This window comes from Sminthopsis crassicaudata, chromosome 4 (assembly GCF_048593235.1).
Source record: "Sminthopsis crassicaudata isolate SCR6 chromosome 4, ASM4859323v1, whole genome shotgun sequence".
NCBI lineage: Eukaryota > Metazoa > Chordata > Mammalia > Dasyuromorphia > Dasyuridae > Sminthopsis > Sminthopsis crassicaudata.
Window position 1 is genome coordinate 470237410 of NC_133620.1, and position 27665 is coordinate 470265074.

A 27665-nucleotide genomic window follows, 5' to 3' on the forward strand; every position below is an offset into this window, starting at 1 on the left:
TACTCATTCAACTGGAAGATTCTCTATTCTGGTTTCAGCTCAAGCCGCCCCAGCCTTAGCCAAAGCTTCAGTCCCCCCGGAGCCGAAGCGGAGCGGTGCCGGGGAGCGCGGCTGCCCGCGAGGACTCTGCCCACTGAAAGGAGAGCGGCGGTAACGCTTCTCTCTCCCGCTTTTCCCTGACAGGACCTCCCTGCTAGGCCTTTACTTCTCTGCCGGGACTTGCCCAGCGCCAGTGTGACTTTCCGGTGGGAAGGACCTGCGGGGGGGGCCCCCCCCCAGGGGGCTCCCGCCCCATTTTTGGTCCCTGACTGGAGGAGGGCTGGCCGGGCCTAAGCGGGGACTTGTTAACAGAAGGTAATTGACCATAATAGAACGGAGTGGAATGAGCTGAGCTGAGCGGAATTAAGTTGAATAGAACAGAATGAAACCAGAAAGAACGGAGGGACACGGAGCAGAGAGAGCCTGAGGCCTGTTAGTCAGGAAAACTTCCAGGAAGCAGCAATAAAGGAGAACTGGAGGCTCTAGGAAGTGGTGAGCTCCCCATCGCCGAGGAGATTCAAGCAAAAGCCGGGGGGATGCTGCAAAACGCACGCGGGTCCGGGGGGGGGCGGCACCCCCAGGAGAGGGGGACCAAGGGGATAGAGGGGAAACCGGCTGCGGCCACGCACACAGAAGCACTCCGGAGAGGGAGAAAGTGGGACTGCACGAGAAGCCGCCCACGGGCCAGCCCCGCCTCCAGATTCAACCCCACCCCCGTCCGACCGCGAAGGGCACCCGGAGACGTCGCTCCTCCCCTGCGTAGCGCACGCACGTCGGCGTCGCGGACGGGGAGGCGGGACTTTCCTGGCCCGCGCACGTTTCGCTTCCGGCACGGACCGGAAGTCGCCGTTGTGCACCCAGCGAGCGGCTGCCGGAGGTGAGAGAAGTCCTGAGGCGCGGCCCGGCCCGGCCCGGCCCGACCCGGACCCGGACCCGGACCCGGAGCCGGCGCCGACCCCCATGCTCGGCGCCGGGACGAGTGCGGCGGACGTGGGCCGGAAACAGGCGGTGGGGGGCGGCGAGGGCCCGGACCGGTGACGGCGGCGATGTCGACGGGCCTCCGGGGCGCCGGGCTCCCGAGCTGGAAGCGCCACATCGCGGAGGAGCTGCGGCGGCGGGACCGGCTCCAGAGGCAGGCCTTCGAGGAGATCATCGCGCAGTGTGAGTAGCCGGCCCCGCCCCGCGGCCCGCCCACGTGCTCCGGGCTCCCGGAGGGCCGGGAAGGGGGCTTGCCGGCGGAGGGAGGGACCCCGGGTCCCAGGGCGGGGAGCCTCTGGTCTGAGGGTGGAGCCTGGGGCCCACCGCGGGGAGGATGGAGAGAGCAGCCGAGGGCCGTGGAGCTCGGGGCCCCCGCCCTTGGGGGACCCCTGCCAGAGAGCCGCCCCCGGCTCGCACATGTTAGTCACGCGGGGGGGGGGGGGGGGGGCTGGACCCCCAAAGCCAGGTCCCCGCCCGGGGGGGGGGAGAGAGACCTGTGGTATCCTAACGCTGTGTAGCATCTGGACATGATTTTGGTCCCTGCCTGCGGCAGGTCCACCTTGGGGTCCCCCAGGGGTGGGGTCTTTGTGGAGCGGAGGGCCCTCCGTTTGCCCCGCACTCTCCCTTGGGGCCCGGACTATCCGAGGTGACTTAGGGGAAGGGGGGAGCCCGAGGGCTCCCTGCGGAGTCTCTCCTCCCGGTAGCCTCCCTGAGGGCCGCCTCGGCCTGCCGCCCCGGAGCTGGGGATGTGGAGGCGCCCAGTACAGACTGGAACCCAGGCCTCCTCTGCTGGGCGTGTGTGAAAGAAGCGGGCGAGGAGGGCTGCGGCCCAGCTGCACTTCCACGGGTCTGGTCTGCCTGCGAAAGGCAGTTTCATCTTTAGAAAGCTTTTTTAATAACTGTAGGATTCAAACTTAACTTTTTTCTATAAAAGTTAAAAAGCCCACACTCTGACTTTAAATTAAGACCCAGTGAAAACACTGCCACGTACTTCGTTTGTGGCATCATTAAGCAATTCCTTGTTGGACACTGTCTGGGATTGTCATGTGTGCAATTGCTGACTTTTTTACACTCCACTATCCACATTATTGGGTTCTTCCTGTACGTGACTCTCATTGAACCCCTCAGAGCTGCACAGAAGCTTTTAAACTTCATTTCTTCCCAGCAGCCTGCCCGTGGGCAGCACTTCCGTCAGAAGCTAATTGCTCCTGGGGTAGGATGATCAGCACCTGCAGCCGCCGCGGCTCCCCTGGGAGTGCTCTGCTGAGCAGCCCAAGTGCCAGACGGCGGCCGGTCAGCGGGGTCATGGGGGAGACGTTCCTGCATCACATGCCTCGGGTCCCTTCCAGCGGCCCCTCCATCTATCACAGGCTGGGGCTTGGGGCTTGACTGTCACCGCTGTTCCCTTGGGTGACCTTGGCCGCCATCATTCACATCCAGGGCTTTGGTTCTTTTCTTTTTTATTATGATTATAGCTTTTCACTCAACAATGACCCTTAGAAACCCTTCTGTTCCAACTCCCCTCCCCCACCCAGTCCCATAGATGGCAGGTAGTCCCAGACATGTTAAGTATGAAGTATATGTTAAGTACAACGTAGAAAAATAACTTGGAAAGAAAAACAAAAATGCGAACAAGCAGTAACAGAAGGAGTGGAAATGTCATGTGGTGTCCCCACTCAGTTCTCAGTGTTCTGTCTCTGGGTGTAACTGGTCTGTTCGTTACTGGTCAGTTGAAACTGAATTGGATCCTCATTGCCAAAGAGAGCCACGTCCACCAGAATTGATCCTTGTATAGATTGTGTATAACGATCCCCTGGTTCTGCTCGTTTCACTCAGCATCAGTTCCTGTCAGTCTCTCCAGGCCTCTCTGTATTCCTCCTGTTGGTCATTTCTTACAGACCAATAATATTCCATAACCTTCATATACCACAATTTACCCAACCATTCTCCAACTGACGGACATCCATTCATCTTCCAGTTTCTGGCCACTATGAAAGGGCTGCAGGGCTTCATGCCTTAACCCTGATGTCATGTGACGTGCCCTGGGAGTACATGGCCTTGCAAGGCCCTTCCGGTCTGTGGGGCTGTGCCTGATTTCTGTTTTTTCCTCCCTGGGCTAGCCCAGCTCTCTTTCCCTAAAGCATTACTGTCTTTATAAGGCTTGTCCCTGGGAGCTGAGGGGGTGGCTGGCTTACTGCTGCCGGGCTGATTGGAGCCTTCTCTTCCTTGGAAAACTAGACACGAGATGCTTGGGAAGAGGCATTTCCCCAGTCAGCACAAGCCTCAGCTTTGCCTGTTTCCCTGTGGTCTTTCTGCATCATGTCTTTCCATTCTCCCTTATTATAAAAAAGGGAAATTAGAAAAAGAAAGCTCTGGCTCTAGCCATCCCCTCTGCCTTCTCCATCGTCATCAAAGGGACCTGTAGAAGGCCCTCCCCAGATGCTCAAAGAATTTTTGTCCAATGAAAGACCTAAAATAGTATCATGGATGCAGGATGGTTTTCAAAAATGTTTCTGCTCCAATGACTGAAATAAGTGGCCGCTGCTGCTGCCACTGCTGCTGCCGGTGCTCTCAGAAGTAGTCGAGTCTGTGTTAAGAAACCCTGCTTTGATGGTAATAGCTGCTGGTGGACTAAGAATGCACGTGGAACCTGGAGAGGGCCCGGTGGCCCTTTGGGGTTAAGCTTAAAGCTCCAGAACGGAGTTAATGGGTAGGCAGAGACACCTAGAGGTGAAACACCTCGTTAGTGGAAGGAGCCACAAACAGGTTAAGTCCTAGTTTGGGGGGTACTGGTTCTTAGCCTCCTCGAGAGTTGTAACGGTCACTTCCTGGCAGCTGATGGCACAGTGGCCACAGCGCTGCCCCTGCAGTCAGGAGAACTGAGTTCAGATCCTGCCTTAGACACTTCCTAGCTGTGTGACCCTGGGCAAACTATTTCATTTCTGTCTGATTCAATTTCTTCGCTGCAGAATGAGCACAGTAACAGCCACTCACCTCCTAACATCATTGTGAGGATTAAACAAGATTTGTGCCTGAAACCTGCACAGTAGGTGCTAAATAAATGCCTGTCCACCCATCCACAAAGTGTCATGTGTGAAGGTAGAGCTGGAACGTAATGGAGAGATTGTTTTAAATTAAAATCAATTCTTGTAAGAGTTTTTGATCATTCCCAACTGGTTACTGAGAACAGCAGAGTGAGAAGCAGTACTTGAGAGAAGTGGAACGGGAAGCACCGAGGTTCAAGACTGGCCTTGGGGCAGAGGAGCTAAATTTAAAAGCCTCCTCTTCCTCTTCCCTTGTCACCGTTCCCCTTTCTGGGTCTCAGTTTGCTCACCTGTAAAATGAGGGAATTAAACTCGGGTTTCTTCCCTTTCAGTTCCAGGACTGAGCTTATGAACTATCCTTTGTGTTAGCAAACCAGCGGTCACGTGGCAGTAGCTTTTCTGCTTACGTATGTCCAGGGCAGGGCGGACTAACAGTCAGTCGATCCAGAGCAGATTTCGGACTCTGGGCCTTCATTTCCTCTGCTAAAAAGGGAGAGGAATCGAGTAAATGATCACCGAGGACCTTAGGCGGGAAGCTCCCCAGTTCCCTGGTTTCCATCATTCCTAGTGCAGCGTGTCTCCACACCCTGCCTCCGCCTTTGCAGCCTGTGCTTCAAATGAAAGCCATTCAGAGTCTGCCTACTCAGAGATTCATCAAGGCCACCAATGGCGCTCTCGCCTTTATAGGAGCTTAACGTAGATCACGCAGCACCGTTTATACAAACATCACCGAGGCTATGTCAGCAGTCGCTGAGTTCTGGCTGCGTGCCTTTGGGTTTGCATCTTATTCTTGAATTTCTTGTTCTGACAGATAATAAGTTGCTGGAGAAATCAGATCTTCAGTCGGTGTTGGCTGATAAACTACAAGCAGAAAAATATGATTTGCAAGGAAGACACGAGATCAGGTATTCTATAATAATTAAACATCTCTCCTTCTCCCACCGATCCACTTTTATTCTAGTTTGGAAATGAACTAAGGGTTACGGATTGTTTCCATAATTAGGATGTTGCTGTTCTGTTATTTAAATTCAACCCTAAAGGTGACTTGATTTAATTCTTTTCTTCCTTGTCTTCCCCGTATTTACTTCCTTTGGCTGTTTTTGGGGATCTTAGTCCAGGACATGATGGCATGTGGAATGATGCTCAGTTACAAGAAATGGCCCAGCTGAGGATTAAACATCAAGAAGAATTAACTGAATTACACAAGAAACGTGGGGAGGTGAGAACATCGGTCTTTTAGGCTCATTTGTTCCCTCAAGGTGGGAGGGAATCATTACTATAGAAATGTGATGTAAAGCTACCCAAGGATTTTCAAGTGCAGTTTATACAACAGCTTCTAAATAAATGTCTTTCTCCCCCCAGTTAGCTCAGTCGGTGATCGACCTGAATAACCAGATGCAGCAGAAAGATCGGGAGATGCAGATGAATGAAGCAAAGTAAGTAGAAATACAACTTTCCCAGAGATCATGGCTGGAACCCACTTCTTGTTCATCCCCTCTTCACTTTGGTGTGCTTCCAGAATTGCTGAATGTTTGCAGAAAATCAGCGAGCTGGAAACGGAGTGCCAAGAACTTCGAAATAAGCTGCAGGACCTCGAAAGAGCCAACCAGACACTCAAGGATGAATACGATGCCCTACAGATCACCTTTACTGCCTTAGAAGAGAAACTGCGGAAGACCACGGAGGACAACCAAGAGCTGGTTACGCGCTGGATGGCCGAGAAAGCCCAGGAGGCCAACCGCCTCAACGCAGAAAATGAGAAGGACTCCCGGTGAGTGTCAATGTTGGGGGGCGCTTTTCCTTCTTACGCAAGAGGAGTCCCAAGAAAGTTACTCTCCCCCTTTGATTTGCATCTTCACACTAATAGAAGGTGGTATCAGTTCTCGCATGTGGTGTTTTGTTGGGGGGGAGGGGTTTAATCCAGCCTTCTGGAACTTCACTTAGTGACCTCTCCAAAGCACATAAGTTTAGCAGGCGTGTTCTAGTAATCTAAACTGACTCCATTTAGAAATTAGTTTTTGTTGTTGTTGTTGTTGTTGTTTTTGTTTTTGTTTTTAATATGGTAGATTGTTAGTAATACCTAACAGTACCTCGTCAAAGTCCTGCAGGCAAGGATATCAGGGCTAAGAGCATCCCTTGGATGCTCCAGTATAGACACTCCTCCAAATGAGCATCAGTCCGTTAATGGATTTCCATTATTTCAGTCATTCGGTCATTCTCCAGGATACTTGCCCTGCTATGCCATCTAGCCGCCATCTCTCCATCTTGTTTGTGATGGTACCAGGAGATTTTGTCAAGTGTTTGGCTACAATCCATGTGTGCCATGTGTGCCTGTGGCTTCCTGCTGTCCTCAGAACTTGGTATTATCCCAGGTTCCTTTCTAAATACTCCAAACCATCCTTTTAATAATAGAACTTATTATTCTTCTATAAATAAAAGATACCAAGGTTACTGCAAACTCAAATCTTCTTTCCTTTTCCAAAAGTGGAGACAAATTGGCTTTCTCTAGTCCTGCTGGACCTCCTGTTGTCCACACACAGAGTCTTAGAGAAGACCTGCCAGAGGCTCAGGCGTCCCCTCTGCCTGTCCTTTCAGTAGCCTTGTCTCCCACATGCTCAGTGCCTGGAGCAGAGGAGGACATTAGCCTGGCCTGGAGTTTTGTCTCTGTCCAAAGACCTGAGTCCCGTGGATGGCAGCTGACTGGTTTGGTGCGGTCTCCTGACTCCACTCGAGTTTTGGCTCTTAGCCAGCCGTTTGGGTTCCATTCTTCCCAAGGCAAAAACCGTTTTCCTTGTCAGAAAACAACCAAGCTTGATAAGAATTGAGTAGTTCAGCCTTCACTTTTACAAACTCTGTGCCGGACACAGACAAGAATGAAACATATTCTAGGCTGGCTCTGGGAGAAAGGGAACTGGGAATGAAATGGCCTCTTGCCCAAAGGCCCAGGACTATTATTAAGAGATGCCGTGACTTGGGGGGCTCCTTTCTGTGGCTGCTGCCTCTTCCCCTCTGCCCCAGCAGCAGGGCCTAATCTTTGAGGCCCTTGTGTTTTGTGGAGCTCTCTGTCTGTTCTCTTTAGTTTGTGTGGCAGGCCCTTGGGCACTTACATTCTCACGGGATCACATGGTGCTTTCTGTTTATCTTTCTCAACCTGCTCCAGCTTCCATCATGGTTGGGTCATAGTGCAGGAAGACCAGCTCTGACCTGTGACCTGGCCTGACCAAGGTGCTTCACCTCTCTCCCAGCCTCAGGGAGTTCTGGGAACCTTTTCCACAGGTGATAGCAGGAATTCCCTGCACCCAATGAAAACCCTTCCATTCCAAAGGCAGTTGGCTTCGATTGCCCTCCTGATCCTCATCGGGCCCTTTCAGGAATACCTCACTTCTTCCTACCCAGAATCAGTGTGATCAATGAGCTGTGCTTTCAGTTTCCTTCTAGAAAGTTACCCATCCTTGACCCAGGTTCCCCTGTGAATTTTAGGCCACTTTAGATCCAGAGGCTTAGACCCAGTCTCCTCTCTCACCAAAGAATTGTGACCCTGTCGCCATGAGGTTTTTGTCCATTTTAAGGAAAAAACCCCCAAGGGTTAATTCTGCTTCATCCCTCTCAGGCCTGGATGACATAGACTCAAATGTGAGAGAGATGGCACCCTGTGCCATCAGCCATCTGGGAAACCTGTGTTCTGCTGCTGCGGATCCCCATGAGAGGCCTTTTAGGGGGCAGCCCCTGTTTGCAGGAAGCTGGCTGGGCCCCCTCTCCTCTGTGAGGTAGATGGCTTGGAGTGGCTGCTCTGCCCAAGCACATCCGCCCAGCGAGCCTTGGGAGCTTTGACTCTGGGTGAGAACAGGGGGCATGAAGAGAACAGAATCATTCTGGGAAAGATGAGCTGGGCAGTGGCTGTCCATAGGTCCATGCCAGGGCCTGCATGAAGTCCATCCAGATAGCAGGTGGCAGAGCTGGCAGCCAGCTTGGGGAGGGGCACCAGGGAGAAAAGAGGCTGGTTCCCTTTGTGGGCGGCTACCTTTGGGCCTTTTGGCCAATGAATTTCTTCATGGGGGCCCAATGCACTTGCCTTCTGCCAGTCAAGCCCAGCCAAGCTCCCTGTTTATCTCCCTGGACTAGCAGTGCCCACAGGAAGGCATAAATCAGGGGTTCTGCTCTCAGAAAGGCAGTAGCAAGGAACCGTCCCAAGGCTCTTTGATTTCCAATCCTAGTACCCTTACGTTAACCTAGATTACTAGATGGGTTGGCTCAATTTGTATTAGTACTGTGGTTTTTATCTTAATAGAATGTGGTCCTGCTCATTTGATTTTTCATTTTGGGTTCTTTAACCCAGGCTTTTCCATAATTTTCTGGGTCCCTTACTTGTGTAGTAATCCATCATAGTTTGGGCAAGGCCTTCACATACTGAAAGTGTGGTTTTAAGATGTGTCGGGTCACAGAGCGCAGGCTAGGCTGAAGGGAGAGATTGAGGGGCTGGAGGCAAAGGTCCAGGCAGGAGCACTGGGAGAGAGCTGGGAGAGACTGGGAAAGAGGAAGCAGAGAGGAGGAGGGGAGCGGGGCTGTCCCTGGAGGAGGCAGCCAGAGAGGATGGGCAGCTGGGAAGGTCATGTCAGAGCTGCTTCATCTCCTTTGTGTGGCTAGGGCGGCCTGGAAAGGACGTCCATTCAAAGCCCAGCTCTCCCCTTAGTACCAAGTCACATGACTTGTCTGCTGCTCCTTTTCTCCCAATGTGACCTGTCTTTGTTAGCGAAAGGGGTGACTCGGGTATATGGTGGGAGATGCACGCACGGTTTGATTTGGGAGTAGTTTTTTCTGACGCATCGTATGTTCCTGGCTGTTCTAACAGAATCAGTCACGAGAGATCTCTGCGGGCAGAGAACAGCCTCTCCTTAAGGGAACAGAAGGCTTGTCTTTGTTGTTAAGGCTGTGGCTGTTTTTCTAGGCGCCGCCAGGCCCGGCTGCAGAAGGAGCTCGCAGAAGCCGCCAAGGAGCCATTGCCCGTAGAACCGTAAGTGTCCCCAAGCACTCCAGCTCCCCGGTCTGTGCCTTGTACTTTACCCCCTCTGCAGTCTGCTCAGCAATGTTTGGATATTGGGGGGGGGGGCAGGCGTCCTTGCCCCCAGTGGTGATGAGGGTGCTGAGGGAAGGAGACAAGTGGCCAAGGAGAGAGGATTCTGGGGAGCGGGGGGGGGGGTGCCACCAGCAGGATGGCTTTTGTTTCTGGTTCTTAAAAAATACCCAAATGGAGGCTCCAATCTTTACCTTCTGCTGCTTTGGATCCACTTAGTGGGGCCCAAGAGCGCTAGGTCAACTCCTCTCCGGGGCTGAGACCACCTGGCTTCCTGTTCCTAGTGTTTTGTTTAACTGGAGAGGGGGAACAGCAGTGCACCAGGCTGGTTGGGAGGAAAAACAGCCCCTCAGCTTGCCCTCCTGGTTCATTTTTTTTAAATGTTCGTTTTCAGCCTCTCCCCAGCCCAGCCCTAGTTCATAAGGAGATTTTGTCCCTCCTTGGCAAAATTTCCAAGAGACACTAGCCTCACTTCCCTCAAATCCTATGAAAATTGTCAGAATTTCCAGGAGGGGGGGCGTTGCACTTCAGTTTTCTGGCTTTTCACATGAGGAAGTGGCCGCTGGCTCAAAGCCACAAGCAGAAGGAACTCTGCTGACAGTCAGGAGCACCAACCTGCAAACCGTGGCTGTCCCCAAGCTGGGGAAGAGGGTGGGCCCGAGGCAGCCCATGCTCAGCCGCCCTTTCCCAAAAGCCAGAAACCCTCCTGGACTTCTCTTAGGCCTTCACACAGAGTCAGCCCTTGGGCTGGGCGTCTGCCACACCCTCTCTTCTGCTTGACTCAGAATTTATTTGGCTTGTGCTCAGAATCTAGGTTTTCAAATCTTAAAATGCAAGGCCAGCCCCAGAGGAAACTGGGGAATAGTCCCTTTGTCCCGGAAGCGGTTCATTCAGTGGGCACTTGCCCATCCAGATCAGGGGGTGTGGCTTTGTCTCTCCCAGTATTGATTCATGCTTCCTGTGTTTCAAGGAATTGGAGCTAGGAAGGGGCGGCCTCCCTGGGGATATGCCTGGAGAGAGCTTTTGGAATCCCAAACAGGAAGAGCTGAGGGCAGTTGTGTTAACTTGGATGTTTGAGTAAAGCAATTAGCAAAAGAATGGGACCTCAAAAAGCAACTGATACAGAACCTGGGAGAGGGAAGCAGAGAAGAGAGGAGGAGGAGAGCAGGGAAGAGGAGAGGGAACCTTCTTTTACCCAGCTGACATGAATGGGGCCATGGGAGGGAGGGGAGAGTGAGAAGTCTCCCAGCATCCCTTGCCCTGCCTGCTTCAGCCAGCCACAAGATGCTTCTTAACACCTGGGAGGCTTGGGTCATCATAGATGAGGCAGAAAATGGCTTTGCTTTGGTACTGACCTCTCGGGCAGCTTTGGGGAGCTGCGGGCTTCAGAAATAACAAAGTCGCTTTAAAGCTCCTTGTGAACAAAGCACTGGCTGTGGGGCTTTGTGTGTAGGGCTTTTCTTTCAGGTAGTGGAAGGGCGTGGGGGCCCCTAAATGTTTGATTGTCTTGGGATGGTTACCAAGCTCCTCAGTAAGCTGCCACTATTCTTGGGGGCACTCTGATTCAAATGACTTGCCTAGAGTCTCAGAGCCAGTTAATATGTGAAGTGTCCGAGGCAGGGTTTGGACCCAGGGCATCTCCAGGCCTCTCCCACCAGGTTGCCCAGCTGTTCTTCATGCTGTGTGCAGGCCCGCGCACGCCCCCCTCCCCCCCAGAGATCAAACACAGCTGGTCCAGGACTCCCAGTGTCTCTAAGCACGTCTGGGCATCTCCAACGCTGTGCTTTGTCTTGGTCTACTTGCCGTCCCGAAGGCCCTCCCTAAGCAGTTTCTTTCCAGGCCCAATGGACAGATGCATTGGCTGTGTGGTGGACATCTCGCCCCTTACTGGGGGGTGATGAGGACCTAGGTCTTGTCTGGCCGTGGGCTGATGGGGTTAGGTGCAGGGACGGTGGCACGGCCTTCGGTGCTCCACAAACCGTTTCAGAAGTCGCCAGCTCCAGAGAAGTGATCACAAGTCGAGCCAGCTCAGTTCGCAGGGGCCTGACTCGCCGCCTTCAGTAATGATGTCCCCTGTTCTGTGGCCACATATCAGATCCTGGCACCCATGGCCTCTTCCCATAATTGGGAATTCATCAAATAAAAGTAGCCTCATTTCTGGGCTAGGTTGAAGGCTGACAGCTGCATCTGTCACCCCTGGGGGACATTGGACGTGTCCTCTGTGGCCAGATCTAGTTTCTTCACCTGTCACAAGGAGGTTGAGGGCCACAAGACAATTAACATAAAAACCTTCAGGCAAATGACCTGCCTAGAGAGACAAGGATACTAGGGGTCAGCCCCCAAGGGAGCCAGAGGATCCTTAAGGTTTGCCGCTCCCCAGCTTGGCTGTGGGCACTGCAGATCTCTTCTTCATGTGCTTGTGGACATGGGGGCGAGATCCTCCACTTCCATCCCCTAGTGAGGCTGCCCTTCAGCAGGAGGCCTTTAAGAATGAAGCACTTTGGGGTCTTTTTCTCAGTTGAGGGGTCAGTGGCAAGGAGAGAAGGCATATTTTTAGGGAGGGGGATTAATTTTGAAAATAACAACATTTAACTACATCAGCATAGAAAACCTATGAATGGTAGATGCAGCAAGTGGCGGACTTTTGCACCCATCCGAAAATTAACACAAGCCCTTGGCTGTGGAAAGTAGGTCTCGGGGCCCACTGAGTGATGCTTGTTGGGGCCCGGGCTTCCTTCACAAGCGCCCTTTTAAAGGGGGCCCTACCCCACTTTATAAGTAGACTGAGGCACAGAAGTCCTGGTCTAGGAACCCTAAATTGTCTTTGAACAGCTAGGAGTCCATGCTCCCGTGTCAGGAGAGACGGTTGAATGTGACGTGTGAGTGACTTCTAGGCTCCTGCTTATTGCTTTAAACCCAGTGGCTGTTCTCTGTTGATTTCTCGTGCCCACACCAGCCTGTAGGATGCTTGGCAGATCTTTGCCCACGTCCCCTCTCCTCAGTAGCCCACTTGTGCATGGAGTCAATCGCATGGGCCTCGGCCTAGGGGCCATTTGTTTATCACCCCCACCACCCTCCCCTCTCCCGGGGACCGGACAAGACTGGTTCTCATTCAATGCCTGGCTGCGGTCCTGCTTGGCTCTCCAAGGGGACCAGGATGTGATTGGGCGAAGGAGCTGAAAGCTTGACTTGTAGAAGTGGATGTTTCTGTGGAGCCCTGGGCTTGACTTTAAGTGTGAGCGATGACTTGGGACATTAGTGAGAGAGGTGACGGACGAGAAGCGATACGGGCATTCGTGATGGGGCGGCCGCTAGCCACTCCACCAAGCAGAAATGTTCCCATCCTTCCCCAGGGATGATGACATAGAAGTGCTTGTGGATGAAGCTTCAGATGCGGCTGAGGAGACATCGCCCATTCGAGCAATCAGCCGGACAGCCACGTAAGCACGATGTGTGTTGGGAGGGAAAGTGAGGTCGCTTCTCGTGCTCCCTAGGGAAGCTTAGCTCTCCCCGCCAAAGTAAAAGCAGTCAGTGTTGGACTGGACAGAGTGAGGGCAGCAGGAGGAGCCGGCAGAGCCTGCCGCATTACACAGGAGGTACAGGAAGGAACGTGTGGCTGGCACCCCCAGCCTGGCAGCTGGGCCTCCGCTCGGGCCAGACCCTGTCACCTTGTTAAAGTTGCTGGAGGTTTAAAAAACGTGACAGCTTGGTGAATGGAGCTCCAGGCTTTGGAGAGCAAACTCAACTGGACCAAACTCTTGTTTCATTCCCGAGTATTTAAGAATAGCCAGAATTGCCACAGGTTGAAACTCTGAGAGCAGAATCCTTTCATGTTAGGAAAAGTTTGTGCTTCTTGCCATGGAAGAAAGGACGGGCTTCTTCCTCCCCTTGCTACTCCTCCTCCCAGCTGGGTTCTCCCTCCTGCCTCCCCCGTGTGCATCTCCTGGTTGGTTCTGTGCTATATGGTTTCTCCCAGGTGGGCTGTGGGGCTTATGGGTAAGATGTTCTCCTCAATTGCTTTTGTGTGTGGACTCTATTAATGGGTTTTGGGGGGAGACTGTTCACAGGGTTTAAACCTGTCCTCCTGTCCTCTTTAGTAAGCGACTCTCCCAGCCTGCTGGAGGCCTTCTGGACTCTATCACTAATATCTTTGGGTAGGTTAGACAACATTCACCTTTTAATTTATGTATCTGTATATGTTCAAGTGGGAAATGAAAGGACACGAGAATATCAGTGATGCGAGCAATACAGAGTATTTGAATGTCAGCTTTTCTTCTAGCTTTTGCCCTCCCCTCCCTTTTTCCCCCTCGACTTCCCGTTTCTTACATCTTGCCGTGTGCTGACCTCTGACCTTTCCCTCCAGTCTGTCCGAATCTCCCCTTTTGGGACACCACCCTTCTTCTGATGCTGCCAGGTGAACACATTATCCACTCTTAGCCCAGCATGTGAGTGTGGGACATAGAGCCGATGCTGACCCCGTTTCCTTGCCCTCTGTCACCTGACATACACAGCACTAACCTGGAAGCTTTGCATGTGCCTCTTAGCCCTTCCGGATGGGACCTGGGGTGGTTGGACCTTCCACCCTCCGTGCTCTCTGTCGTTAACTTTCCTAATCAGCATGCTATGCTAGCAAAGGCTCTTTAACACATTTGTGCATTGGATGCCACTGGGGTCAGGAGCCGGGGCTGGATTTTCCCCATAGAAAATTAAGACCGTGAAGAGGCACAACACTGATCTCAGAAGTCTCTTTAAAGATAGAGAGCAGTCCGTTTCACTGTTCTGATGATGGTGATGTAGTTTGGAAGACTGGGCACCGAGCCAAGCCCGATTGGGCATCCTGGAGTCTATGACCCGGGGAACGGGGGCTGCTGGTTTGCGCTGGTGACTAGCCAGAGTGGGAAGGGAAAGAACTAGAAACAACCCTCTTAGACAATTCATCTGATTCTTTTGTCTGCCATCTTTGCCTATAGTAGCGAAGCTTCGTCTTCCCGTTTTAACGTGTTTGCGTTTGTCTTTTCCCTCAGGAGGCGCTCTGTCTCCTCCCTGCCTGTTCCTCAGGATAACCCAGATGCTCATCCTAGTTCTAATAAAGAAGTGCGGGTCCCCACGACTGCAGTTTATGTCTTTGTAAGTAATGGGGACAGAATATGTGGGAAGCACCCCTCCTCCCCGAGGCAGGTTCCCCCTTCATTATGCCATTGAACTTGAACCAGCGCTCCTCCTTGAGCTCGGGCTGAGCTTAGAGCTGAGGTCGCCCATCCCCCGGGCGTGTTGGCTGTTTCCCGAGGTCAGTGATGAGAAGTCAAGGTCTGACCGCACCGAGAAATCACATCCCACTTGTGGCCTTCACGGCTCCCAGCAGCCCATCGCTTCTCACCCGGGCCCGCTTCAGGCATGCTGACCCTGGGACGGTGGAGCCGCTGACAAGTGGGACTTGTCCAGCGTGTGCTCCCTCGAGAAGAAGGGAGGAACACGCCGGGCGGCCGTCCGACAAGCCTGGCCCGAGGAGTTCAGAGTGGAGAGCCGCAGGGATGCGATGGTGCGTGATCTCAAGTTTTCAAGCTGAGACCTCATGAGCTGATTGGTGGCCTGAGCGCACGGGAGAGCCATTTAAACCAGGAAGCATCCTGGGAAGGGAATTGATCCTGTTCCCCCAGCTAGCTAAAGAGTCCTCCCAGGAAGAGGCTGGTCATAGTAGTGAATCTTGTAATTAATCAGTCTCTCATGACCCCGTACTTAATTCCGACCCTGTAGCATCACATCAGATTCTGTGTTCTTAAAAGGCACAAAGAGACATTTGTAAAAAAAAATAATCCTGGCTTTTGACTTCCTCTGCCCATCTGGCGAGCAGTCCCCGCCCTCCTTCACAACTGCTGCTGCTGCCCTTTGACCAGCCAGGAATCCTTAGCCCTTCCTACCTTCAGTGGTTTTTCAGCAGTAGTCCCAGACTCCAGAAGACCTGATAGTTGGATTTTCTTGGAAAGGATTTTATTTCTTAGATATTTTGATGACGGCAGTTGGCCCTGTGGATGCTTGTGCTTACCACTCATCCTAGATTTATAGCAGCACAAAAGGCTCCCATGTCCTCAGCCTCACGGAGCAGAGAGGACTTAGCAGAGCGTGGATTGTTTTTCCTGAAAAGCTTTTTCGACCAACTTGTGCACAGATTTAAGTTACAAGAGTACGGGTTCAAAGTGCATTACACTTAGAGGAAACAGAATTGATACAAAAATTTAAGGGAAGGGGGTTACAAATTAAGGCGCCCTCCCCGCCACCTCCCCATTGTGGTTGTTAAAGTGGACTTGTAGTATTGGGCTTTTCATTTGAGAGCATACTCACATTATTAGCAGCTTTAAAGCCAATACGAGAAAAGCCTCTGAACCAGAGAACCACTCATTGTATTTATGAACGGGCCTGCTTCAAGAGACAAGGCCCAAGCTTTGGTTATGGTCCCCGGTGGTTGGCTTCCATCAGCATCTGAGTGAGGAGACGATTGGAAGCTGAGATGCAATTCTTGTCTTCCAGGACGCTCATGACGGAGAAGTGAACGCCGTTCAGTTCAGCCCTGGCTCCAGGTTACTCGCCACAGGAGGCATGGATCGGAGAGTTAAGCTTTGGGAAGTGTTTGGAGGTGAGATGCTATAGTAAAATAAGAGACCGCTGGGAACGTCGGGTTAGCTGCCGTTTCATTTTGGAAAAGTTGTTGTGAAAGAGACTTAGTGTCTGGGAAGGAGGCCGTGCTCCAGAGGACCTTATTCTATTCCCGATGTATTTTACAGGAGACACTGATAAATGTTAGAGCTGCTGGAGTGAAGGGCCTGGACAGCCACATGCTAGCCTGGGTAATGGGAAATGGAATTCTAGCTGCCTTTAAGTATTTAGAAGGTTATCATGTCAAAGAAGCTAGATTTGTTCTGTTTGGTGGAAGCCGTACTACTCGACCGGATAGAGGGAAAAGTTTCCTAATGTAATCAGTTATTCTAGCTGCTCAGAAATGGAAGGAACCACTGACCCCCAGTGGATTGCCCCATTGCTGAAAGTCTGGGATTTTCAATCAAGGATTGGACAAGATGGCAGAACTCTTAAGTTGCCTTTCTCTCTCTGGACATGTCTCCTCGTGGTGTAAAGTTGACCCTGGGCTCTCTGTAGCTGTGTCTGTAGAAGGGTAGCTCTGGAAGGATTTCCCACACTAGAATGGGTTTCCTGTCCAGACCCCCGATCCACCAGCTATCTGTCCCCCCAAGACCAGCCTAGGCCCCTGGAGCTCATCATGTAGGCTGCTCATGCTGGATTATTTGGCCAGAGCAGCTCTCAGAGACCTCGACCCAAGATGGAGTTCTTTGAGCCCCTCAATGGCGGTCTCAGTCCAGTTCTGCCACTGATTGATCACCTGTCAATATGCCTTCTCCATAAACCCTTCAAAATGGGCTAGGCTAAATAACACAAAACTGGTGGGAGAGGGAAGGTGTTGGGCTGAGCGAAGGACCCTGGGAGGGCCCCAGGAGTGGAGGGAGCTGGTGTGGGAGCTTGTGCTTCAATCACAGGGGCGGTTCTTACCTGAGCTCAGCCTTTGAGGCCTCTCAGATTTGGGAAAGGGAAAAGATCGCTGGATTCCCTTATTCCACTTAGAAATGTTGCTCCTTAATTTGGCTGAGTTTGAGCTGAGAGACTCCCCCAAGCCAGAGAGGGTGTCGGGGACACCCCGTGAGTGCCGTAGCTTTGTTCCTGACAAATGCTGTCACTGTAGGTCAGCTGAAGCCTTGGTTCCAAGAGCAGCAGGCCTCTATCCTCGGGCCCTTCAGAGCTGCCTGGAGTCGTCACACAGAATTGGGGCTTGCTTGTCGACCCCCGCGGTGACTTGGCAGGCTGGTTCCCCTTTGTTGGGCCGTTGGCTAGTCTCCTGTGTTTATTCAGGAGGCGATTCTGTGCTTGTGGAGAGCTCGACCCACCTGCCCCGGAGCACTCGGGCTGCCAGTGGTACCTAGGGGATGGGCACATCCAAGGCAAGATGGGCATCCAGGGCTTCCTGACTAGGAAACCTGTTAGATGATAGTTAACCTGAATCCTGTTCATTCTCCCTTTTCAGGCCTGGGGGAAATAATGGCCTCTGTTGACTTCCCCAGAGCAGATAGCTGCATTGCTGGTTGTTGAGAACAGTGACGGAAGCCAGGAAAGTGGTCTCTTGGCCGTCCCTCAGGCCAGCTCAGTCCTTTGCAGACATCCAGGGCTCCTTAAGCCCCAAGGGGTCCATGAATCTGGGTAGAGAAAACATGAGCTCTTTATTTTCCCTGTGTCTGGCTAAAAATATTGCTCTGAGAAGGGGATTCCAACTGTGTTGACGGGGTCTATGACATCCACAGATGGTTAAGATCTTTTAATGCACTTGACATTTCCTTCAGGAGAGATGGCACTACCTTTGCCTGCTCCTCTTCCATTAAAAACTGTTAAGATAACAGCAAGTTTCTCTTCGATCCCTTCCCACAGCCATTGCTGACTTAGAAGGGGCTAGAACGCAAGGCTTTCCGTTTTTTCCTGCCCGGCTACATTTTTGTCCTAAAATCTTCCTTCACAAATAATGGTAGATAAACTTAAATCCTGCTCACAGCCAGGGCCTCACAATGCCAGGAGATGGTTGGAAAAGTTTTAGAACTGCATTGTCCACGGCAAAAGTGTTTCTCGAGTTACAAAATTATACTCGTTGCTGACAGATGGTTATGAATAATAGGCCGTTGGCTTTTCTCCTCACTGGTCTGCAGCCAAGAGACATTTTGTGGAATAGAAGTAGAGACACAGAAGGGGGTTGTTTTCTCTTAGCACCAAATGTTTTTAAAGAAAAAGAAAAATTAATCGATTTGAGATCATAGCAGTACATTGAAGAAATCTGAAAAGCCTTGTGGTGTTCCCTGTCCATGTACCTCCTGCTCTACAAATGAGGCAGCGGATGCCTCTGATTTAGAATGTTGTTTCTGGTTTGGGGAACAAACCTGCTCAGCCCTGTTCTGAGTGAAGAACTGCCATGTAGTCTGTGACGGGTCGCATTATTATCTGAGAAGGTGCAAGGTCCTCCCTGTCAATCCTGGAAGGAAAGAGACACCAGAAATCCCTCAAATGGGATTTCGGTGCTTGTCTTGCTGTGATCAGAGGCGGTGAGGTGGCCCAGTGAGTAAGGGTGCGAGCCTGGATCAGGAAGACCCATCTCCCGAGTTCAAATATGCCACAGATCACTTTGTAACTGTGTGATCCTGGGCAAGTCCCTTCCCCCTGTTTCCCTCAGTTTCCTCATCTGTCAAATGAGGTGGAGAAGGAAATGGCCAACAAAAGCCTGGTTGGGACCATGAAGAGTTGGACAGGACTGAGCAATAACTGCTTGCTACGTCTCAGCCAAAGAAGACTCCTGGTTTGAACCAGGTGAACCAAAACCAGAATCTCTGCGTAGGAGAAAATGGGCTTGGAACCTCAGGGTCTGGAATGTAAAAAAAGTGGGTGGGTTTTGCAAAATAGCAGCTAGAGCCGACAATGGAGGAATAGTCGTAGGCAGGCTTTCGGTACGAGACCAGCTTGGCCACAAGATAACGGACTTCCAGCCGCAGCCATTCTCCAGGGCCAGCTCGGGTCGTAGAGGTACCAGCATTGAAAGGCTAGTTAAGAGATCAGAGCTCTCTGACATTCAGGTGTTTTCAGTCTTGCCAAGATGTATCTCCAGGGCCTCAAGTCCAACCAGCACCTGAGCAAGGGGCCCCTCAACAACATACCCTTCCTAAGGGGTCATCCGCCTTTTGCCTGAGGATCATTGAGACAGCCAGAAAGGACCTGAGAGTGTCTGGTCCATCTCATTTTGGAAACAGGAAAAGGCCCAGAAAGATTGTGGCTGGCCTGGTGGGGTCACGTGACTGTTCACTGGCAGATGGGTAGCCGATCTCTCCAGAGACTCTGGCCCTCCTTCCATGCTCTTTGCCCAGAAAAGGTGCCTGGGAAATGCTGAATTGAGGTGGATTGGCTTTGCCCTACCATCTCGCATCTGGTATGGAGGGGGCCCTCACTTGGGAGGCTCCTGGCCTGGTGAAGGAGAGGAGGCCCATTCAGGGTGCAGCTGGAGCAGCGCCACTCCCTGATCCACAGCCTCCTGCCCCGTGGTCCCTGCACAGCGGTCAGACTCTTGATGCAGATCAAAGGGAACTGATTGACCAAAAGGAGCTCCCAGAGGCCCAGGCATCGCCAGCTGATCCTGCCCACCTCTGTTTACGTCCAGGATTGGCGATGAATGACATTTGGGATGGCAGAGGAGATGGCTCCAAAGGGCATTGGACCCTGGGACAGAGTCGGCTTTGTTGGTCCTGGATTGGTGAGGGAAGGTCTTGTGTCAGCTCTTCCCTTACCCTTACTGAGGAGCTTCTCGGAATTGCTGGGGCTGCAGCTTTTCCTATAATCACACTTGTGCACTCACTGCCCCAGGGACCTCCCAGGGAGCCTCAGACTCCCTGAATGACCAGCACAGGATTCCCCAGTGGAAATGTCTTTGGCTTCAGGGTTCACAGAGGCCTCTGTTGACCTTGAGAGAAATTGTGCTTCAGTGGAAAGGTTTGGTCTTGGGGTCAGAGGCTCTGAATTCAGATCTCAACTCTGCCTCAGGTCACGCTTGGTTTCTCTGGGTCTCAGTTTCCTCTTTTGTAAAATGAGTCTGGACTCTGAAGATCGCTGGCTCTTAGAATGATCATGAGGCAGTCTCCTTTTCTTTTTTCCACACAGATAAATGTGAGGCGAAAGGCTCCCTTTCTGGCAGTAACGCGGGAATCACCAGCATTGAATTTGACAGTGCTGTAAGTATCGACCTAGCTAACACTCTTGAACCCTGTGGCAAAAGGGCAAAGCCACTTGTGCCCATTGGTGCTTATGCTCCGTTGGATGAGCGTCTCCCTCCATCCTAACTCAAAAGCCAGGTCAGAGAAAGAGTCACATACACAAAACATTTGACGCATCCCTGTGTCAGTTCTGGCCACACCTGCCCTAGAGACTAAACAGACCATTTTTAGAGTGATCAGATTGTCTAAGTAGATGGAGGCTTAAGCAGAATCTGCAGCCAGTCGGTGAGCAGGAAAGACCTGGGGCGGCTGGAGGCCTTCGAGTTGTCATGTCCCACAAGTGCCTAGCACTCACTGATGGGCTCACGATGTTTGTTCTGACATCAGTTCCTCTCATCTACGGCCTTTTTTGGATGATTCCAGATGGTTTATTGGCAGCTGGAGGCCTAGGGAAGGAAGCACGCACTGAGAGCTGCAGAGAATTAGTCTTTATTTCCCTCTGGCCTTGGGACTGGATTTTCATAGAGCCTGAGCTCCTTGGGCCTGATCTTGATGTCTGTGTCCCCACAGGGATCTTATCTTTTGGCGTCTTCAAATGATTTTGCCAGCAGAATCTGGACCGTGGACGATAACCGGTTACGGGTAAGGCTTCCCCCAAAGTTACACCGCAGTTGTGGACACTGGAGGGTTCTAGATTAGACTTCTTCCCAACAGATTCTCCAAGACACTCTCATTTTGCACAGTTGGTCATTCTTGTTTAATAGCTAAATGCCCACTTCTTGCTTTGTCCAAGGTCCAGCCTCAGTGATAGTGTGCAGAGTAAGGCACGTGGAAATTCAAAATATTCATCCAGAAACCAGGCCAATGGTGTCCATTTGTAATTGCAGCGTGGCTGGGCTCAGAAATCAGTCCTGTCCTTAGACTTAATATACAGCTAAAAAGAATAAATCTAAAGTTGCCTTTGGACATCAGGTCAACAAGCATTTATTGTGCCAAGCCCTATATGAAACTTTGGGACTGCCTCCCAGGAGTATATGCTCTGAGCAGAGAGACAGCATTCAGAAAAGACCAAGCGCCTGGGAGTGGGGACTGAGAAAGGCCTTGGACCCTTCCAGGCGGTGAAGCAAGGCAGAGGATGCCAGCGGTGGTTAGGCCTCGGTGCACCGATGGCTTTGTAAATTCTCAGAGAAAAAGTGAAAAACCTTGGGACTTGGGCCTGGGTCATAGATAGAAGCACCTGTTTTGGATCTTGTGAGGCTTTTGAGCCTTGTTCTTTACATAAAAGGGGTCAGTGATGAAGAGTAAAAGGTCTGATTACCCTGAGATGACTCCACTGCCCAGTTCCCAGCAGCCTCTTGGCTGTCAGGCTCTAGTTGTGCCGAGGCTAAGCCGAGGCCTGCTGACATCACAGGGCGCCCCGCGCTTGTGCGTGTGTTTGCTCAAGTTCCAGTGAATGCACCACGGTGGTTGGCGTTCAACAGTGGGAGTCGGCAAGGAATAAGGGTGGCAGGAACACATCTCTTGGGGTCTGATCTGAACCTTGCAAACTGAGGCCTCTGGGTAGGAAAGGATTAGGAACGCCCCTTCTGGGCTGAATTTCTTCAATGTGGGACGCTGCCAGCACTGCCTTTGCTGTGTCCTCCCGGGTAAGCCCCCATAGTCAGGAGGAGCAGTGGCTCATGGCTGAGGTTTTCATCCCACTACTACACGGTAAATTTGCTATGGGGGAGTCAGGCCCCGCTGGTGCTCAAGGCCGTAGTGACTTTTCACTGTTGTGAAAATCCAGCCATTTCTTTGAAACCATAATAGGCTCAATTCTTTACATCCCATGACTGCTTTTTGTGGGGCAGGTTTTGTTTCTACTTTCTTGGGGCAGGAGATGGTGAATGTGCATCTGACTTGAGTGCCTCCTGCAGCAGCCCAAAAAACTTCTGCTAAGATTAGGGTAGCCCTCCCCTCCTCCCCCAGGTAACCCTTGTTTTACCCTATTCTCTCTCCCCAGCACACGCTCACGGGGCACAGTGGAAAAGTCCTATCTGCCAAGTTCCTGCTAGACAACGCGCGGATTGTTTCGGGAAGTCACGACCGGACGCTCAAACTCTGGGATCTGCGCAGTAAAGTCTGTAAGAAGCTCCTCATCATTATGTATTAGCCCGCCTCTGCCACATAGAAATGCTAGTGACCATGGCCGTTCTCTATAGTGCAGATTTGCCTCTAGAGCAGACTCTGCGAGTGGTGAGACAACAAATGCCGGTGGGCTTGGAGCTGCTGTGCCATACGCCGTAGTGTTCCCATTTTACAGATGAGGAAACTGTCAGTGGTCAGCAGCAGGCCTGGGCTTTCAGAGCCCATGGTTCCACTGCTTTTACTATTTTCCCATAAGGTTCAGTCATCATGGTGCAGGTTTGCAATACCAGCAGCGCTCTCCCCATGACCCTGCAACGGGCACTGAAAACCCTTTAATTCTAAGACGCTGGTGAAGAGGGGTTGGGTTTGGTGAGTCAGGACCATTGTCCTTTGCAGGTATAAAAACGGTTTTTGCTGGATCCAGTTGCAATGATATCGTCTGCACAGAACAATGTGTAATGAGTGGACATTTTGACAAGAAAATCCGTTTCTGGGACATACGGTAAAATAATTGTGGCCTAAGAACCGAGGGGAGAGGTTTTGTGGAGGACTGGTGCCTTGTGTGACTTAGAAAACTACTGTTTGAGATTCCCCAAGTCCCCAGCCCTTCCTTTACCTCTGTCTAGCCCAAGACGACTGCCGTGACCCACTGCCCTTAGGGGAACATCACTTTAAGAGCCCCCTGAGCCTGGAGGAGCCTCTCCACCTCCAAGGCACACTGACAGGACCAAGCACTGCTCTTGGCTACCAGTGGGGGGAAGGGGAAGGGAAGAGCTGGGAAAACAGATGAGTAAAGGGGGAGATCCCATTGGACTGACCTCCCCTTGTACCTTCTTAAGCTAATTTGCCATTATCTTGATAATAGCACTCAAAAATGGACCCGTGATTGCTGGTCTGTTTGGTAGTTATTCTTAGTAAAGGAATAATAGTGTTTCTGTTGCCCTGGGGATTTTTCCATAATAGTGGCTCCAATACCCTTTGCCTCCCCCTTAGGTCCGAAAGTATAATCCGGGAATTGGAACTCTTGGGGAAGATCACAGCCCTTGACTTGAATCCAGAGAGAACAGATCTCTTAAGCTGCTCCCGAGATGATCTCCTGAAAATTATTGACTTACGAGTTAATGCTGTCAAACAGACCTTCAGGTGACCCAAGGAGGGTGATTCGGGGCCACGGCCAGGCTGCCCAGTGGCTTGAGGGTTACGCCACGTCGGGCTTGGGGCAGAGCTTCTGGGAAGGACGGCTTTGATCCTGCTTCATGTTTACTTTGCTGTTTGATTTCAGTGCTCCGGGATTCAAGTGTGGCTCTGATTGGACCCGAGTCGTATTCAGGTGAGTGCCGTTCCGCTAGCAGAGCTGGGGTGGTCTTTTCTGTAAGGCTGATCGGCACACAGCAATGTCCGTCTCCTCCATAGTGTGACGAGGTGAGGTCACGCTGCAGCGTTCTGGGCGGCTGTCAAGAGATTCTGAAGGGCCTCAGATTTTGCCCAGGATCCCTTCATTGTCCCAGCCACTTGCCCCCTTTCGTTCTTTACTGTCCCTTCTGCTCCCCACACAGGAATGCTGCCTCGATGGCTTTGGCCCTTGGAGGAGCGGGCTGGAGTAAGGCTGGGGTGGGGCGATGCTGAGACCGGGCAGGGATGGGTTTGCTCCCCCTCTCCTGCAGGGTCAGTGACGTGAGCCTGCTCCATTCCAAATGGCCGTGAGGCTCAGACCAGCTTTTAGTAGTAGTAAGGAGCACATGACGATGTATATTTGGGGATCTCATCTCTCCCCTTTTTGCTTCCTCCCCCAGCCCTGATGGCGGCTACATAGCAGCCGGCTCAGCAGAAGGGTCTCTCTACATCTGGAATGTGCTCACGGGCAAAGTGGAAAAGGTCCTTTCAAAGCAGCACAGGTAAGATGGTGGCCGAGGTCAGGAGTCCCTGGAGAGGGGCCAGAGGCCGGGACACATTCCCTGAGGCAGTCCAGAGGCTTCTGCCTCCGTCCAGTCCCTGCCCCAGGGGGTCCCAGAGCGGACAGGCCAGGCCAGGAAGCTTGAGTTGGGCCAGCAGGTTCCCGAATGTGTTTGCTCTTTAACGCTGTACATCACAGCTAGGATGGCATAGAAGGAGCAGGAACTCCAGGTTTTAGAACCTGTGTTCAAGTCCTCCTTATGATCGAGCAGGTCATTTCAGCCGAGCCTGTTGGATTCAGTGATTCAGCCTGAATGAAGCTTGGGAAGGACCTTCAAGGAAGAAGCTCGAGCTCAGGGAAGGGCAGTAGCTGGCTTTGGTCCCACAGCTAGGGAGCAGCTGCGCCGAGCTGGGCTAAGGCAGATACTCCTGAGTCCGAGTGCTTGTCTTCACCTGGACCTGCGGTCATAGGAGTTATACCCTTCTTAGAAGAGACAAATGGCAATTAAAATACCTCGTTAGTAACGAGGATGCTTTTCCCGCAAAAAAAGATCACAGTTTTATTGCTTGAGCTTCATCCTGCAGATTACCGGTCATTCAGTCCTTGGGCAGACTTAGAGCTACTGAAACCCCGGGAGGCCAGCCTTGCAGCTAAGGATGGCAGGGACGTGGCAGCCCAGGAGCAGGCCTCGTGCTCGCTTTTACACCCTTGAAGTCCAGTAGCCCAGCAGACTCGTTTCCTTTGGGGAAGCCATCTTTGGCAATGGGGTGTGACCCAGCAGCTAGTGTAGGTTCCATTTGGAAGACAGAGGCTCATGTTCTTGATAGGTCTTTTACTCATTCTGAAAATTGAGTGCTTTCGAGACACTCCCAGGATTTCTTAAGATTGTGATTTCCAAATTAGTTTTCTCTCCCACGTCCCTAAGATGATGGCAAGCAGGTTAGCCACTTACAATCATATGAAACCTATTTCCACATTAGTCATGCTGTGAAAGAAGAATCAAAACAAAAGGGGAAGCCTGGAGCTCTGCCTCCCATTCAGCCTGGCTGGCTAACAGACCGCTTCCTCCTTCCCCGGTGACGGGCATCCTTCAGTGAAGACCCAGATTTAGGGAGCAAAGATTTGAAGAAAGACGGTATTAAAGCCCGTTTCTTTCCCGTTGATTTCTGCTGAACAAGAGTCTTCTCTTTTATTCCTGGGGCTTTGATCTGTTTCCAAGCATACTTTTAGAAGAGTTTTATCTGTCACTTCCCAGTGATTTTTCTCCTTTAAAACAAACAAATATAGTAGAGCTAAATAAGCACATTGGCCATCTCAGGAAAAGGAAGCCGCAGTGTCTGCCCATTGAACACCATTAGGAAGTCCTCCCATGCTTGCAGTCACCACACCACGTGGTCCTCGCGGCTCTGCTGAGGTGGTTCTGCATCCCCTCGCACAAGGCTTCCAAAGCTTGTCCGTGTTCTTCGTGTGCCGTGGTTTCTTGGGCTGTTCTTCCCCTGGTTGGTGGGCAGCCAACTTGTCAATGGGTAGAGTGACTTTTTGGTAGAATCGTGCAGTTGTATGGGGGTGCCTATCTACTTACAGTCAGGTGAAATAGAACCTTGCCTGCCCACTTCTGTCCATCCCCTGGACATTTGGGATGGTTGGTTTTGTTTGTGGAAGAGCCTGGGGGCTGGGGGCTTCATTACTGTCTTCCAGTGCTTTTTTGGTTTGTTTTTCAGTTCTTCGATTAATGCAGTGGCGTGGTCGCCTTCTGGCACTCATGTGGTTAGCGTGGACAAGGGAAACAAAGCTATCCTGTGGTCTGAGTACTGAGTGGCTGGCACAGGAAAACCGAGACCTCGGGTGCCATCGTCAGGGGACGCGCTGACCCAGGACAGGATCGAGGAAGGCTCGTCCTGGAGCTGGCCTCATGCCGGCTTCCCTGCTACGGGCCCCGCTTTGACTTCCCAGAGAAGAGCTCTAATGGCGCGGTGGCCGTTGTTCCTTGGACAGATTCAGAGGCTTCGGAGACAAAACCTGAGAAGGTAACCAACGCTGCAGGCGTTTCACCGGGGATCCGTGTCGCCTTTGGTTTGGAGGAAGAACACTACTGGCTTTGACTTTCCATACCTCAGGGGATGGAGCACGGCACCGGCTGGGTCCCCTCATGGACAGCAGTGCCAATTATCCCAAATATCCGTGTTCCTTCTCCTTTAGCACTTTCCCCATCCTTGAAAAGTTAGGAATTATTCTCGGTTCTGGTCTGACCAAGTCCCATATCTGGGGGTCCAACAAGTCAGCAAGTTGGCTCAGGCATTGGGTTAGGAGAAACCTGAGATGTGGAGGGAGGGGTCCTGCCGGGTCCGTCGTGAGCGATCCGGCGGCCTGTGTCTGCTTACATGTCTCTCGTTCTGGTCTTCTCTAGCCACCCTTCCAAAAATTCAGCATTCTGCTTACGCTGCTGCCCAAGGGAGAATCGGAGTAGGAAGCAGCCTCCTGTGTATCAGTTTGACATAAATCTTAAGATTACAGATGCCCCCTGAGATCTCCTGGGGGGGCTGCCCGACACCCCCAGGATGCTCTGTGCTCCCGTTAAGCTCTGGGGGGCCCCCAAGAGATCGAACCCTTGAATGTATTCTCACTCTGGGACTTGGCCCTTCCCCATGACCCGTCCCCTTCACCAAGCACACGGGCGATCCCTCTTTGGTGCTTGACGGAAGAGATCTGAGGAAGCCACTTCTGCGCCCTCCCCTCCCAGAGCCCGAGATGAGGCAGAGCAGGTTCCGCTCATCCACACTTTGCCCCACGCTCCTGTGTATACAATTTCAATTATGTCACATGGGCTTCTGAGCCCCTGTTGTTGTCACTGTCTAATTTGCACTTTATTTTGCTTCCTTCCTGAACTCCTTCTGTCTCCAGTTTGGGAAATGTCTCTTAGAGCCGAGGAAAGGCCTTGGGGTTCAGTTGCCTCATCTGCAAGGTGGAGGTGCTGGACTCCGCCACCTCTAAGGTTCCTTCCGGCTGGGAGTCTCCAATCCTCAGCCAAGGGAATACTCACCACATTCTTATTCTCCGCCCACCCTCCCATAACCCGGATCCCAATTCTTGATTCAGGCAACCTCTCTGGAAAGGAGTCAGATGAAATAGACAGACCTGGACACATCTTTTATTTATTTTATTATACTGCCCAGGAGAACTTGATTGTAAATAAATAAATTCTGCTTTAAAAATTTCACGTTTCTGGGTCACGGTGCTGGTTCTTCCCCCTCGTCTTTAAAGGGGAAGAAGTTGCTTTCTGCCATCCACGTTTTGGGTTTCTTTCCCTTAAAATGATTTCTTATCACAATATAGGTTCTTGGCCTGTGGCACCACATGTTGATCCACTTTCCAGTGGTGTCGTCTCCAGATCAAAACTGAAGGCCCGTCCTTGCTGCCTCCATAAGAACCTTGGCATAAAATCAAAACTTAAGGTGTTTGATCTTTCTCAGATATCCTGCCCCTTTCACCTAGAGAAGTTAATACTCTTAAAGAGAGCAACTGATTGATATTGGGACTGACGTCCTGTTGTCTTTAAGTAATTGCTAGTAAAGGACCTTTGAACCGCAGGAACGTGGCTCTTTGTTACTGTTGTACCGGGAAATAGGTCCGTCTCCTTAAATAAAACTGCCCAGAACAGGTTAGTCAGAGGCAGCTGACAGTCACAGAGTGAGGTTGACCATTCACTGTGCAGC

The 27665-nt window shown here is 51.8% G+C and overlaps 1 protein-coding gene and 2 non-coding genes across 7 annotated transcripts; all 3 read left to right on the forward strand.

The window, feature by feature from the left end:
- Positions 1-866: 866 nt before the first annotated feature.
- Positions 867-27169, forward strand: ATG16L1 (autophagy related 16 like 1). 5 transcript variants are annotated; one of them, XM_074264288.1, is made up of 19 exons: positions 867-1200; positions 4873-4966; positions 5175-5280; positions 5424-5497; positions 5581-5832; positions 9007-9072; positions 12486-12572; positions 13230-13286; positions 13496-13546; positions 14157-14259; positions 15658-15763; positions 19879-19949; positions 20502-20573; positions 21934-22054; positions 22455-22560; positions 23052-23201; positions 23341-23388; positions 23852-23953; positions 25674-27169. In XM_074264288.1, exons 1-19 carry the CDS (start codon positions 1086-1088, stop codon positions 25765-25767), a joined length of 1875 nt encoding a protein of 624 aa, XP_074120389.1. In that variant the 5' UTR covers positions 867-1085; the 3' UTR covers positions 25768-27169. The 5 variants fall into 5 exon arrangements, with proteins under 5 accessions (XP_074120389.1, XP_074120391.1, XP_074120390.1 ...); XM_074264290.1 differs by lacking the exon at positions 13230-13286; XM_074264289.1 differs by lacking the exon at positions 13496-13546 and having other exon boundaries at positions 868-1200.
- On the forward strand, positions 14419-14702 carry LOC141542063 (small Cajal body-specific RNA 6). The gene has a single exon (XR_012482067.1).
- On the forward strand, positions 21218-21486 carry LOC141542062 (small Cajal body-specific RNA 6). Its single transcript, XR_012482066.1, has one exon.
- Positions 27170-27665: the final 496 nt, after the last annotated feature.

Coding starts and splice junctions, on each gene's coding strand:
- ATG16L1 (XM_074264288.1), top strand. CDS start 1,086: ATGTCGACGGGCCTCCGGGGCGCCGGGCTCCCGAGCTGGAAGCGCCAC. Junction 5,833..9,006: donor GAAAATGAGAAGGACTCCCG/GTGAGTGTCAAT, acceptor CTGTTTTTCTAG/GCGCCGCCAGGCCCGGCTGC. Junction 14,260..15,657: donor CGACTGCAGTTTATGTCTTT/GTAAGTAATGGG, acceptor CTTGTCTTCCAG/GACGCTCATGACGGAGAAGT.